The sequence below is a fragment of the Dipodomys ordii genome, unplaced genomic scaffold, assembly GCF_000151885.1.
Source record: "Dipodomys ordii isolate 6190 unplaced genomic scaffold, Dord_2.0 Scaffold56, whole genome shotgun sequence".
Taxonomy (NCBI): domain Eukaryota; kingdom Metazoa; phylum Chordata; class Mammalia; order Rodentia; family Heteromyidae; genus Dipodomys; species Dipodomys ordii.
The window spans coordinates 9,849,845-9,866,362 of NW_012267272.1; the positions used below are offsets into that span (position 1 = coordinate 9,849,845).

The following is a 16,518-nucleotide window of genomic DNA, read 5'->3' on the forward strand; positions in this document are numbered from 1 at the left end:
TACACATGTATACAACATACACATTTTTTATATACACAAGGTAATTTTGAAAAAACTGAACTCAAGTCTATAAAATTCATTTCTTCAGTAAGAATTCTATTCAGTACACTAGTACAAAATTCTCTTTGGTGTCTGTCATTGCAAGTGGGTGGTACTGTCATTAAAGTTTTCTTGAGGGATGACAATTAATAATCAGGCAAGCTATAAAGAGCAAAAGCTAAAGATTTCCTTTTAAGTGCTAAACAAAATCCAATCCAGTTTCCAATTATAATGATAGCACTTAAACACATGAGAATCCTATTTGAAATATTTGCCAAGCCTTGTGTGTCCCTGTTGAGGTTTGTTTCAAGTGTCATTCATATTCAGCTGCTCAAGATTCCAAAGTGCTAACTTCTATTCTTAGTCACTTAAAAGTTATGCAGGTTTTCTTTCTTTTCTAGATGCAATAACATGAAAACTTTTCACTTTACTTGGAGCAGTGGACTTAATAGGCCACAGGCAAGAAAATCAGATCTACAGTACTTGCAGGTGACAGGCACAGGCAAAGTCAATGTTTCTGAGTATACTCAAAAGCTAAACGTTTTGCAGAAGTAACGCGCTGGTTATATTTGCTTGTACTTACTGGCTGGAGAAGGTAGATGAGAGATGCCTCTTGGATTATTACTGTTGGCAAAGGAGTGATGTGAATGGCTTGGAACAAGGTATTCACAGACGCCATGATCTGGTCAAAACGCCCAGCTAGGCCGCCAAGGGTGACAATCACATCAACCTGAGGAAGGCAGGAAGAACTGGGAGTCACACATTTAAATATTTAAAAATAATGAAACAGCATCAAACAGCTACCACAGCATTCAATACCCTATTTTACTTGATAAGCCATCATGAAAGTGAACATTATTTCTGTTGTTCAAAGGAAGAAAGTAGGTTTCTTGTTCAGGGTCATAAGACTGGAAAGTGAGAAGAGGGATGTGTGAAGTCCCACTACTTTTGAGAACACATTGAAAGTCGTTCCCGTCTTTCCCTGCAGCAATACATTTGTGCATCCTTTACAGCAGATATCTCTGTAATTTATAACATATTGGTTGGTGGTTTAAAGCTGGTGTATTGATCACAAAACAGGGAGGATAGAAGAGCTTAATTAAAATATTTAAGAAAACTGACAGCCATAATCATTCTATCATATGATAGAAATTCTTTAAAATAGGGAGGCTCTTTTAGGTTTCAAAATATTACATTAAAAACTTTTAAAACATATAGTACATAAAAATGACAGGATCTTAGAAATATAATATTTTACACAAGCATCAATAGAATTTGATGTTTCAATTTCTGGAGAAATAATAAGTGGTGTCAGCCCTGAAGTCCAAAGGCAATGTTTTGTTTATTTATTTGGTTGGGCGGTTTTAACTCTGGAATTCTGTGTGGGACAAATAAATACATAAAGATACTGAAAATAAAAAAAAGACTCATTAGGAAAGGACCAAATAGATGAATTGTCATAGTGTGGGATTACAGAAATCATAACAGGATTCCATTTAAAGCACCAAATATATAGAAGAACCAGGAGATATCTTGAGTTTCTTATTCTGACTTTATCAATGTGTAGAGAGAATGAGAATTCTAATTTTAGATAAGATTCTTCTTGTAAAAAGAGTATTTAAAGACAGGCAAACCACACATCTATGGAACGGGAGACTATCTTCGGATAGACTCTTAGTAACTCTAAGAATTGGATGATGGCCCAAGGAAGACAATTCATTCTAGGAAGCACGTAGTATTCTGAGTACATTGGCAAAATCATGGTGTCTATTCACCTTCAAAGGATACAGGGAATGTATATATAATTGGATTTGTCAAAGCACAACTTCTGTTTGAGGTATCAAGTTAGATAAATGTATTCTATTTAGGTCTTACAGAGAACCTACTCCAATCCAGCTGGGTAAATCTGAGGGACACTACATATCTTCAGGAAACTAGGCAAATTGACTTTATACTAAAGAGAAATAAATCAGAACAAGTTGCATATAAAATGTAGAGACAGGTTTAAAGCTCTATTGAAAAGCATACTGGCATATTTCTATTCACAGAGTCCTAAATTAACAGCAGAAAAAAAAACTTGATATAAGTTTATTCACTATGCAGATTCTGGAACCCCTTTTACAGGTCTTCAATTTTTCATTACAATACTCTAGGCCTTGAGGGAGCCCATAACCTTTAAGGCTGAAATTTAATTCCCATCGTCTACAATGGGATATCATGAAGAATACACAATATCTGTAAATCAGTCACTGAATTTTTCAGAAGAAAGAAGCAGCAAGATTACTTCTCATCACTACTCATTTTCCCTACAGGACATATTTAGCAAGATTGATTAACCACATTAGCAGATCAATGGCAGCTGTAGGGAGGGCTGGGGAGAGCAGCTCACTAGTTCTAGCTGTGAGTGGGGTGTAACAGTCACAGAGAGGGAAGAAAGGGGACAGATCCCATCCCTGCCTATTTTCATAGTCTTTTACAGGGCTAAATTTACATTTGAGACAATGATGCCACTGAGACAGGGTGTTCTTGCTAAAAGAGACTGTATGAAGACTGCAGGAAGGATGCCTTTTCTATGTGAAACCAAAGCCCTGTGCATTTATTTATAAGGTCACTCTGTCATGCACTATTTTTCCTTAATAACCATTGATATTCTTGTGCATCGCCTTTCAGAGGCCCATGAATCACAGATACTAGTAGCTTTCCTAACCGAGTGGACCACAGGCATTGACTGAGTTTCCAATAAGGATGTAAACATTTGGAAGAAAACTCAAGATAAATACACCAAGAGGCAAGAACATAATTATGAGGCTGAGGTTAAGATCATCTAATTTCTACAAATGACTACTGTCTCTATTTGGCAAAGGTTCTAATAGCTTAATAGCTCTTGAATAGTTTAACATGTCAAATTTATTACCTCAGATATATGTCTGATAAATTTGTTAGTTTCATTTATAAGCTAATGACAAATGTGAAAAACACATATTTACCGCCATGTGTGCAGAATATCCTACATTTGAAAAACAGATCAATCAACACAAAAGTCTGTTCCTTTGTGTGGCTGACATTGAAGTGTAGGAAAAATATACCTCACAAAATGGTTTTTAGTTTATTAGCTAGAAATTGGAAAAAGTAATATATATATATATATATATATATATATATATATATATATATATATAAAATAACAGAGAAAGGGAGCTCAATAATGGTGGCTGGGAATGTGTCCCACCTTTCACAAGCCAGCAAGAGTAGGAAACATTGAAATTGGAAAAGATTCGCAATAAAGACCTCAAAACAGGTAGAGTTCACCATACATGGCATCCTGAGGCAGGGGGAATGAATGTATAAGGGTGCTTCACAGAAGAAATGGTAGCAAGGCCTCTAAGACATGGCTCCTGATATTTTCTAAGAGCCTCAGAAGGTTCATTGCTAGAACTGAATGAAGAAACTCGGAGATAAATGAGTAAGATATGAATATCTGATTTGTCCCAATGCCTCTGGAATTCCAACTGTTGACTTAACATGTGGGGGTGGGAATCTAGCAGTCATCTCAAATTCCAGTGATCTTCCCTAGTCATGTCCCCCACACCAGCTGCAACAGCCCCAAGCCCATGCTGGACACTCCCCTCTTCCTCTCACATCTTTATTTACTCTCCCCTCAAAAAGTTCTATCAGCTCAACTCTTAGTTTCTGAGCAGAATGTCTCTGCTTTTCACAGCCGTGACCAAGCCTTTAAAATCTGACAGGACATCTCGCTCGAGTCACAACTGCCTCCAGGGTTCTTTCTGATCTACCATTATTTACTCATAGACTGTTCTAAATACAGGAACGAAAATAATCAGCTAAAATGAAATTCTGTTCAATGTCCCCCAAGTTTTCCCATGGATTTTATTAGGATCTACAAATCTTTGGGATTTGATAATCGGTTACCCCGCTCTGGCTTCACCTTCTATTTTTTTTCCCTCCTTCATTGGGTTCCACCCATAGTTCCTTCATCTCTTCTATTTCTTGACTATATCTACCACTCCTAATTCAAGGACTTCATTCTCTCTGTTCTTTAAATAGGAACGTATTATCCTCAGATATTCACTTGACTAGTTTCTTCCTTCACTGGCTTACTTAAGAAAATATCCCTTCCTCCATCCCAATAGTTCATACTGCCATTTCTAGTTTTAAATTTTCTCTCTAATATTACTCATAATCTAATAGCATGTTAAATATTTTACCTGTTTAACCATTCTATCAGGTTTGAGGTTATATTTTATTGTGGTTTTAAATTTTTTATTTCCTGATGATTAAAAATGCTAGAATATTTTCAATAATATATTGGTGAGTCTGGGCATAGTTGAACATTCTGTAAATCTAACTACATAGAAGGCAGAGATTCAGAGGGTCTCAATTCAAGGACAGATTAGGCCAAAAATATGATACTCTATCTAAAAAAAATTGCTGGAGATGTGGCTCAAGTGGTAGAGTACCTGTCTAGCAAGCACAAAGCACTATTCAAAAAGAAATGTAATCATTACCTTATGTAACTGTAACCCTTCTGCATATCACCTTTACAATAAAATAAAATTTTAAAAAAGACAAAGAAATTGAGTTAAATGCCCATATTTATGACACCAGATTATTTAGGTTTAGGAAATGCAAAAAATAAAAAAGTTCTAATTGATTATTCACATATGTCTTCTACTCAAGTCAAGGTATTTTAAACAGTCCTTTCATATTAACAAGGAGAGGGTTGGAATAGGAGTTGCCTTTGGCTTTTCATAGCTATCACATTTAGTAAAAAAGATCTCACAGTCTCAGATGAATACGTGGGAGGTCTGAAGAACATACTCCTATACTAGTGACTTAGGGAAAGAAGTGGACTAAACTCAGGAATATTCCAGGATTCCCTTTTTTCTGTTGTTGCTGTTCCTCATGTGGTCCTTGGTTTTCCAACATTAACAATCCAATAATAACTGTACATTTTATTTAGAAAAGTAAAGAGAAACTTGTATTTGTATTATCTGTCCTACCAGTGCCATGACAGCCAAGTTAGAAACTGTAATACTAGAAGAAGAAGCAATTTCATTTCTCCATTAGAGTAGTATAAACCTTACAGGAGCCACATGACAGGTTTTTCTCCATTTGACCTCAAAAAGACTGAGATACGGCAGGTGTGCAGGAAGGACAGTGGCTGTCAGCAGACTTTAATTACATTTACTTGTTATAAATTGAATTCTGGGGATGCATAAATGGACAATTTCCTTGTGGCTCTCCCTGAAAGATAAGGTGATCATATAATTTAACGTACAAAGTAAGACACTGTGAAGTAAAATGGGACATTATAAATAATTTCTCCAAGAATAGTGGCATAAATCAGTACTATGCCATTTTAACCCAGATATATGTTCCCTCCTGTTGGAAAGTTATAACTAATATTAGCATAGCCCACTCACCTCAATTAAACACTGGGGTCTACAAACATTTAGACACCATTCTTAACAACCTTCTTTTAATTTTTTTTTTGTATGCTAGTCCTGGGGCTTGAACTCAGGGCTTGGGCACTGTCCCTGAGCTTCTTTTTGTTCAAGGCTAGTATTCTACTACTTGAGTCAGAATGCTTCTGGCTTTTTCTGAGTAGTTTATTGGAGGTAAGAGTCTCATGGACTTTAATGCCTGGACTGGCTTCAAACAATGATCCTCAGATCTCAGCTTCCTGGGTAGATAGGATTACAGGCAGGAACCACCAGTGCCCAACCATACTTTTAAAGGTCTTTATTGTATTATAGAAGTCTTCAAGAAAGTTATGAAAAAAAAACTTGTTCAACTATGCTTGAGGCAAGAGTTCAGATAAACTGATACAAACCAGTAATGTCCAATTATCATGTGGTAATTTAAAATTAAAAACAGGATTACCTTGGCCATGTAATTGTAACCCCTCTGTATGGCATTTTCACAATAAAAAATAAAAAAAAAAAACAAAAAAAACCATTTAGCCAGGTGACATTGGCTCAAACCTGTAATCTTAGCTATTCAAGAGGCTGAACTCAGAGGATAGTGGTTCAAAGCCAGCTTAGGCAGTAAAGTTTCACAGAATCCATTTCCAATTAACCAGCAAAACTCTGGACTGGAAGTGTGGCTCAAGTATAAAGCACCAGATTCAAACAAACAAGCTCAGAAAAAAATGTACAATCCTGACTATTGTTGGGCACCGGTGGCTCATACCTGTAATCCTAGCTACTCAGGAGGCTGAGATCTGAGGATCGCAGTTCAAAGCCAGCCCAGGCAGGAAAGTTTATGAGACTCTTATCTCCAATAAACCACCAGAAAACCAGAAGTGGCGCTAATGTAAAAGGCCAAAATCAAAACAAATGTTTTAATGAGATCAATCCCTGAGTTTGAGCTGAAATACAATGAGAACCCGAAAAGTGGAAGAGTTCAGCTGGGTGCTGGTGGCTCACGCCTATAATCCTAGCTACTCAGGAGGCTAAGATCTGAGGATCTCGGTTCAAAGCCAGCTCAGGCAGGAAAGTCCATGGGACTCTTATCTCCACTTAAACCACCAGAAAACTGGAAGTGGTGCTGTGGCTCAAGTGGTAGAGTGCTAGCCTTGAGCTGAAGAGCTGAGGGACAGCACCCTCAGAATTCAAGCTCCATGACCGCCCCCCCTAAAAAAAAAGTGGAAAAGCTCATGGTAAGAGGACACTACACCAACCACACTGACAGCCCTCAGGGACCCACTACAATTTCAACAAGGACTCATTTTACCGTAAGTTCAGTGTAAGCCTGTGTGCGTGAGGAACAAATGATGTCTCCGATAATGGCAAGATGAGGAAGCTTCCATTTGAGCCCAAGAAAAAGTCCGGATTTTTCTTAAATTATTCTTACTTCATCCTTTCTGCTACAGCCTTAATTTGCATCAGCCTTTTCCCATGGACCACCCTCCTAGCTGGCTGCTCAGCCTTCTTACCTACAGGGTTGTCTCTATAACAACCAAGCAGTTTTCTGATCGATAGTGAGAGCAAATATTCTTGCTAATGTTCTGCTTAAAATTAGGCCTTGCCTTTCCCAAGATCTAAAAGAGTCCAGTCTCCTTCTACCAATACCATCTCATGAATTATGTCCTCCACACTCAGCCCCCATTCACATCCTAGGAATATTTTAGATCTGGGAAACATCACGTGATTTCACATCTCAATGTTTGGGCCATCCTTTTCCCCTTCTCTCCTTACTGATAACTGTATTTTCTTAGGAGACTTCTACTACCTAAACATGGGCTCCTTTTTGAATAGTCTTGTGTATAGTTAAATTGTAAGCATATCATCATTAAGAAAAGCTAAGATCACCATGTGATCTTAGCTCAGACTTCTGTGACAAATGACCATCTATGGCTCAAAAAGCATAAGCAGCATTTATTTGTCACAGTTCAGCGGACTGAGAAGTCCAAGGTCCAGGGATCAGCAGATTCTGTTCTTCCAGGTTTGTGCATTTAATGTTTGTATCCTTGGATGTCAGAAAGCACAGAGAGGGCAGAGTGGAGAAGATCCGCTGATACCCGTCCTATCAGACTCCTACTGTAGCACTGTTGACACACTGTCTCACGTAGTAGGAACCCCAGAGCATTCACCCAAAACACTGTAAATTTTTAGGAGTTAGAACATTCCATCTGCATTTTTCAACATCAGTTAGTGTAGTGGCTCATACAGGCATAAAATGTTTGTTTGCTTTATGGGCTCAACTGGCAAAAACCAAAAACCAAAAGAAACAACAACAACAAACTCCTCCAAATAAACCAAAACCAAAACATAAAAACAAACCAAGGATACACTTTAAAGCTAATTTCTAAAGTTCTTATTCCTTTCTCAAATTTTTGATGGAGAAAATCACTGATGTGTTATTCTTCAAAGAACACTATAATTGGTTCTTTGATTACTGTGGTTAGACTTTTCACCCTTCAATTCAGTTTGAAAACTATTACCTTATTTTGTAAATTATTTTGTGATTTTTCTGTTCTAAAATCTTTAGAGGATTACCATCACTTAGAGATTCAAATTCCTTACCTAGTGATGAAAGAGTGTCTGTAAGAAACCCCTCAACAAGGTAACAAAACTGACTACAATATCCATTTCTTGATTCCAGAAATTTTTTCTGCATAAGCTAAGATGTGGATGTGTTCTGTGTTAACCTTCGACAGCATTTTAGTTTCATATACATGGGTCATGGTAGTGAATAGAATACTGACTGAGTTCACTCCCAAAATTCTTAAATGTTTTTGACATTTATTCTGGCCAAGGTTTTGAGTCTTGTAGTTAAACATGTCAAGGCTGGTTGTAGTAATAATGTTGTCATTCAGTACAAAGATGTCTTAAGTCCTAACACTTCCTAGATTCACCAACTACTGTTCTTCAAGTCATAACAATGAGATCAATAGGTACAGGACAGTTTTCAGTATAAACAAAAACAAGTGGGATATAATTACAATGTAGAAATGCATTGTCTTTTCTATCTGATGTAAATAAAACAAGGGAGCGTAGGAGCAAATTCTCACGTAGTTACCTTCCTCTATATCAGGAAATGGGTGGCAAGAAGAGTTGAACAGAATGAATAAAACACATCCTCATGTATTTTTAATGATTTTATTCATTTTGTCTCTGCTGAAAATTAAACTCTTTGAGGAAAAAAGTAAGAAGTATTTATGAGTAAGTAATACTACATAAAATCATTATCTGTAAAAATAAATATCATGTCTATTATAAAACCTGCTGGAGGTAATTATATTCTCCAGATTTCATGCTGGGAAGAGATGTGGATATTTCCAGTGAAACATAATTCTAAAGTATCCCTTTGAGTTACAGAATTAATGAGAACTACAGTGCTACATTATTTGTGGTTTGGAATATTCTTAATACCTGGCAGAGCTTTGACATGGTAAATGCTTAGTGGAAGGCAAGAAATGAAAATGTAAGTCGCATCCTATTCAGAAACAATGAGCTACTTAGAAGCATACTTTAAAAGGATATTACAACTGGTATTGTACAAATGTTGTACACTGGATCTAAATTACTGGTACAAAGTGAAAGAAATAATTAAAAAGCACCATGTTAAAATCTTATTTAAAAGATCCCAGGTATTTTTCACTCTGGCTAAACTTCGCTAACACATATGGCCGCTGTACTGAAGTAGATTATTTGAAAGGACACAAACGATCACTATTTCCCTTTCTCCAGGTCCCAGAAAATGGACCCTGGACATCTTTCTTTATGTCCTCCAGGCAGATATATTCCAGACCATTTTAGAAACACAAGAACTCTCATGAAGAGATGCTCTGGTCACAGATGATCTGTATTTCTGCATTTACATCCATTTTTAATAGCCTGTATCTTCTCATATCATAATGATTCATTTTCACCTGCCAACATTTTTTGCTTTGCCTCACCAGAAAAAAAAAAAAAAACTTCGTTGCATCTTCTTGTCTAAAATGATACATGAATGCTTGCTTTCCAAGTCTGGATGAATTAGATTTGGCTATCTGTAATATTTTGGTGCATTGTTTTTTCAATGCTAGCCTGTAACTCTTCACTTTTTACTGTCCAGTTAATAATAGGTATCTGTCAGACTTGCTGAAGTGCAATCATTAGACTCTGCAATCTGAGACAACTAAGTCGTTTATGTTAATCATCTTCTTCCCATCTCCAGGGAGAACAGAGCATTTTGACTGCAAATTTGGCACTTGGTCATTAACACTTAGATTTGTAAATATGAGTTGGACTATATTATAATGCCAAAGGCAAATGTTAAAACCACAACCACAGTGTTATTAAACATTGCATGATTATCACAATGCAGTAAGTTTGCAACAACTAATACACCTATACAAAATTGTTAATTATGTCATCATATTTAGGTTTACCAAAAATTATTCACAATGCTATTTTCTATTTTGCTAAGTGTATTAGATACCTAAGAGTATCTCAGGAAATCTATACAAGGCAATAATTAAGGTTCAATAATTAACTTTTTCTCTGAAATAATGTATTAAATGTATTAAAAATCAGAATCTTTGGTGTCAACTTTATAGGTACCTGAAGTTCTCTAGTAGATATGAATAAGGGTACTTAATTAAAATATGGTTAATGTAAGCTAATTACACAAGTTAAAATACCCTATTTCCTGGGTGTTTCATATTAGGAATATATATATGCATATATATATATATACACACACAGTATATGTGTGTATGTGTGTGTATAAACAAATGCATGTATATGCACATATACACAGGTAGATGCATGCGTGTGTGTTTAAGAGGGAAGGCAGAGGTTCAGGGGGAAAGCTGGTAGTACTACCTTGTTTCTACTGCATGCATCTAGATTCTAGCATGCTACTTTCTGTTATGGAAGAACAGGTTGGCCATGGAATGCTAAGCAGAACTGCTACTGAAAGGCAAAACATCATGAAAACAGAAAACATTTTCTCCTTCCAGCTCTAAAGACACAAGGGTGGAAAGTGTTCCATCTTCTCTGAGTAAGAAGTATCATTGAGGGGCTGAGGCTCATTATCTAATACGAATGAAAATTTATTTAGATAGCTGGATAAAGGTATAGCTCTCCTGCTGAGTTAACAACTAATATCATCACTGCAATATATGCATATAAATACATATACATATATATGTTCCTATATATACATATATATCCATGATGAGCAAAACCATTTCACCTTTTCAGTTTGACTTAATTCCAAAGCAATATTTATCAATATCCATAATTTCTTAATACTCATGTGCTGTATTTCTTAAAAATATAGACAGTTTCATCATTGTGAGCCATCATGATTATGATGCAGGTACTGTCACATTTAGAATACCTTGTTAAGGGAAACAGACCAAGAGATAAATTGTACAGTCTAGTAAGTACATGCAGGATGTCTTATTCCATATACATTATTCTTACAAAAGTGTGTAAGATACAGTTTCTTAATCCACTTGCAATTCCCGAATATTCTCAATGCTGCAATTCATACTAAAATTCTCGTTCTCACATAAGGCCAGTGTGACTTCTACAGAACCGCTCCACACTAATCAAATCTGTACCTGTGCACTGAAGGGAAATTCTGTCTGGCAAGTGAGTCATCAAGCTGAGATTCCTGGTAAGCAGATAAACTTAACCCTTGTCCCAGGGCCTATAAAAGCAAGCTTCTCCTCTGGTGGGAATGGATTAGCTTGCCATGGCCTCTAAGGTAGTAAGCTTTTTTATATCCATAGCAACATCTCCCAAGTCACTTCAAAGCACTGGGTTTATCTATTTTCTCTTGTTGCACAGCACTATAAAAAAGATTTCTGATCTCCAGGAAAAAGGAGAAACACCAATGTGAATTCCCCTTTTGAAGGCTTCTCTAAAATGATGTAGGAAACAATCTGCTTATACTCAAGGCCCAGAAATCTTTTTCTTCCCTTGCTGCCTTGTCTGGAAAACAGACTGCACAACACTAGGCTCAAAATGTGTGCATAAAAGTACTTGGTTTGAATGTAAAAAAAAAAGAGAACAATGCTAGTTATATACCAAAAGGCAAGCAGTGGTATATGTAGACATATTTATGGACAGCTGAATGTGTGTGTGTGTGTGTGTGTGTGTGTGTGTGTGTGTGTTTGTGTGTGTGTGTGTGACAGAGAGAGAGAGAGAGATTATCTTTTCTAGAGGTTGATAAAAAAAGTATCTGTTTAAGCATGCGATATTCTTTTCAGTAAGACAGTCCAGAAAAAAATAAAAGGTAGTGAAACTTGTCATAGAATTCTTACAATGCTTCAGTTACAGAGCTGATGTGGAAATTGTACAGTACTGCTGTCATTATTTTTTCAAGAAAGTTGACAAGATTGATTATCATCAAGTTCACAGTGGCACGGGCTCATGAAATAGCCTCTATATAACTCATACTTGTTTAGTTCTCAACTTTTACAAAGTAACTTAGACAATGGGAACTAAAAGAGCTGGTTCAAGAATTTCTAATATACCAATTAAGGAGCTGAAGAGCAGGTACTATAGGAGATCTTGTCTCAAAGGCAAAACAAAACAAATAATAAAACAAAACAAGCAGCATGCTAAGGTGGGCCCATATAACATAAATATATTATTGTCCTCTTCTTTTCTATTTCACTTTACAAATACACATCTTTTTATGGCTAAGCTTTCTTAAAGCACCTAAAAGTAATTCTTAAGCTTGTCAAGTTAAGACACATTAAGAGCCTCAGATTGTGGGATTATAGCATGCTACCAAGGAGAGATGAGTCCCTCCTCCTTTTCCTTCCTTGTGTGCTGAAGTTCATCCAAACCCTTACAGTGAAACAAAGCTCAGTTTTGGAGCTGAGGAATGGATTCTACATGATTTCCTAAAATACCAAGGAGATTGTGGCAACAGATGTTGAAGCATCATGCTGCTGGTCTTTAGAATGTCTTGGAGGATCCTGACTAGGAGCTCATTTCTGTCTAGTTTTCAGCCAACATGCTATCAGTTGGATTTTGAAGTGTAAGTGTTTAGATCTTTATTTCTGGACTGGTGGCTGATGGTAAGTATGAAATATGCAGGATTCTCTAAATTTTTTCCTTTTAGGTACACATTTCTTTCAAGCTATTTTTTCACACCTGGCTATTTTTTGGCAAGGTCTGTTAGTCCATTTCAAAGTAGTTACTAGGGTTAAATGAAGAGCCAGACAAGCTTACCCATATCCATAGCCCATTGTGCTTTAGTTGGCACAGATTGATGTGAATCATGATCCGCCTGCTTACTTTTCTTTCTTTCTTTCTTTTTTTAATAAAGAAGCAACTTTATTGAGAAGTTTCCTACACTGACTGGTCAGGGCTGCAGCACAGGCTCTGGAGCTGATACTGCAACCCTGCTCACTTTTCTTGTTTGCAGGGATGACAGGCATGTACAAGCCCACCAACCTCATGAGTTGAAATGGGGGTTTGTGATCTTCTTGTCTGGGTGAGCTTGGAATTGTAGTTCTCCAGATCTCATCCTGCTGAGTAGTGGAGATTGATTATAGATGCAAGCCACCATGCATGACCATGCAGTCTTTTACAGACATCATCATCTGTAGTTTCTAGTTTTGTCTTAAGTGACACGATTGATGATAAAGAAACCTAAATAAGTAATTCCTTTGAGTTTCTATTAAACACAAAGGTACTCTATGAGGTCTACAAAATTTAATCACATAACAACCTACATCCTACCAAAGTCATGGATGATAAAACTAGTGGATAAAACTAGCAGATAAGCATATTATGTAAGGTGATCTATAACAAATAATCACATAATATATGAACACATCTAGCAGTTGATATGTTCATGGGATGCCAAAATAAATATTTTCAGTTGCAGTGGGACAGAATCTTGTGTAATGGAATGAATCTTGTTACACGAAGTTAGATAAGAAGGCTTACTAATATTTGATAATAAGAGTTTGCTAAAAACAAGTTAATCTTTCCAAATTTATACAAATCATTCATTTAATACATTTTTAAGGAATGTCCACATGTGCCTGGTTTTGCTCTAGGTACTGAGGACATAACTAATAACAAGCATGCACAATTCCCTGTCTGTGAAACTTGAGTTCTAAGTAAAGAGAAAGGAAAACAAATTTCCCAAATGTCTAATAGGTCAGATTCTGACTACTGCTACAGGGAAAACTAATCCTGAAGGATTGAAAGACAGAGGCAGAAACTGATGGAAAAAATGTGGGAGCCGTAATGCTTGAAAGGGTGATAACAGAAGGGCTGATCAGTGTGAGTGATCAGTGAACTCACATAAGTGTGAGTTCAGTTTCACTCTGGGTGTGTGTGTTGTGTGTGTGTGTGTGTAAAATGTTCCATTTTAATGAAAACTTTAAGTGTGGAACAGAGAATGGTTACATATAAACAGTGATGAGTAATCAAAACCAAAGCAGGATCTATTCTGAAGGCAAGCTACAGCATTTATGATAATGTGAATTGTTCAACAGTTACCTGTATGTTTTTCCATCTATTTGGCTAGAAGCTACCTGACTCAGTCACAGAAACACATCATATAGACTTCAGAATACTGGCTACTCCAAAGAAGTTAGTCAAACTGAAGAAGATCTCTAGTAGCCTTCTAGTATGTCTTAGAGGGACATTATGTTTAGATGGCTAAAGTAGAGTAATTGTCTAGCACTGTGTAATATGTAGGTACGAGATGTGTCTACTGGGATTAAAGAAGGTGAAAATGTTTCACTTTTTCTCTTCCGAGAACCAAAATGTGGAAGATGGCTATGTTGTGCAACTCACATTTCTCTTGGATGTGTTAATCAATACAGAACCTTCACATTCACTGGATTGCAGGGAAGAGCCTAAGCACCCTCTCAAGCAGACATGTAAGGAGGTCCTTGCTTCATTCAACGTCTGATATTAAGAGAACTCTTATACAGTTAAGATGTGTCCCGAAGAAGCAATTCTACAATGAGAGTCCAAGAACCTGGTCAATAAATGGTAACAAAATAGTTTATGTTATTTTTAAAAACATATTCTAATCCATCCTCATGGAAATTTTTCCTCACTGGAAAAGTTCACAAGAGCTAAGGAACACACACTACATGTTCTATCTACCACTACTATTGCCAAAATTCTTAAACTGTTCTTTGCATAGGGTAAAGTGCTGACAATCTGTTGTTAGACTAGTATTCTTATCTTACAGGTCAAAAGAATTAACTTAAAAACAACCTTCAATATCTTTTTACAACTGTGCAGCCCTACCCCAAACCCTTGAACACCTAATCTCTAATTATAATGTTCCAGAGACGAACACTTCAGGGAAGTTTAAAGTAGGACTTTTACTTGTTGTAACACGTGTATTCATTATCACAATTAGCAGAAATGAGGAAGCTAGAGAGTTTAGAGACAGGTTTCAGGAGAGTTAAATGATATTAAGAAGAGTCAAACAGAGTGTTATGTGCTAGTTGAAGTTAGCTGTAATGCATTCCAGAGTTTGCACTGATTTTACTATAAATCCATTTATTTATTGAATGAATATACTGAATACATAACAATGGGGAACAATAAAAAATTTGAGATATAGCATATGTAAGCTATTAGTATATATGTAATATATATACACATATGCACACACAAATTGCATATGTGGCATTCATATACACATACACATGAATATGTATATGTATTAAAATACAGAGGTTGGGCTTATAGGAACAAACAGAAACTTATGAAACAACCTAGGTAAGAAATGACAAATATCTGGATTAACACAATAGCAGTGGAACTGCACAGACCACAAAGAACAATGCAGGCTCAAGAGAGGTAAGTCTGGAATTCAAGGACCTGTGACTGATTGCTGAGGGGATGGCCGAGTAAAACATAAGACCACCTCTAGGTTTCTGCCAGGTGGATGGATGGTAGTGCCACTGAGTTAGATAGGAAATACAGAGAAAGAAATGAGATTCTGTGAACAAGATGATGAATTTTGTTTTAGACACTGAAATAAAGTTCCTCTGGCCTTCCACTTAGTGTGTAGAAATATGGCTTTGGAGTTTAGGATTAGAGGTATAAATTAGGGATTTAATGACACGGAAACAGTGGCAAAAGTAGAAGAAAACAAAGCAGAGAACAGAAGGTAGATGAAATAAAATACCGTATCAACAAGGGAAGCACTGGGGAGCAATTGGGGATGGAAATTCTCTTCTTGGAAAGGCCAAGAAGAGAATACAGAAGTAAGCAGTTAGTACTTCTCAAGCCCATTCTGATAAGAACACATCATGGAAAAAGTTTAGTTTGTTTGTTTCCGACAGTACTGGATTTGAACTCAAGGTCATGTAATTGCGAAGCTGTCACACTACCATTTGAAACATGCCTCCACCCATGCTTTGTGCTAGTTATTTTGGAGATGGAGTTTATCGAACTTCTGACAAGGCTAGTCTTGAACTGCATTTCTCCAGATCTCAGTCCCCTGAGTAGCAAGGACTACAGGTGTAGCCACGGGCACCTGGGTGGTAGACTGGTTCTGTTGACTAAATCCTATCACATTTTGAAATTTGTAACTTGAGAAGGGAAGGTGGAAAGCATCAGGATGGTCTTTACTGTGTAAACACCATCGAATCTCTAGCCACAACGTAGCTTTATGTAACACATTCACCTTAACATGGCAACTGAGACTCACAATGTAAACCTTTTGAGGGCATGTTACTGGTGAGAGTCCCATAAAAGGCATTGGTGGTTTGCCTTAAAAGATCACACTAGATCTACAGTAACAGCACCTTTGAAACCCAGAATAGATTTCTCAAGTAAACTTTTTTTCTGAAAAAAAAAAAGAGATTTGCTAAACACACACACACACACACACACACACACACACACACACACACTTATTTGCAGTACTGGAGACAACCCAGGCCCATAAGGAGTTTTAAGCAAAAGAAGTTGGTATAGGTTTACATCAATCTCCAAAAATTAAGGAAAATTTTTTTTT

General features: G+C 36.7%; 1 protein-coding gene across 1 annotated transcript in view; it reads right to left on the bottom strand.

The window, feature by feature from the left end:
• Positions 1–16,518, bottom strand: part of Tpk1 (thiamin pyrophosphokinase 1) — a 249,457-nt gene that overhangs the window by 89,948 nt on the left and 142,991 nt on the right. The window contains exon 6 of the mRNA XM_013021731.1: positions 623–769. Coding sequence (XP_012877185.1) covers positions 623–769 — 147 coding nt within the window. The remainder of the gene's footprint in view (positions 1–622; positions 770–16,518) is intronic.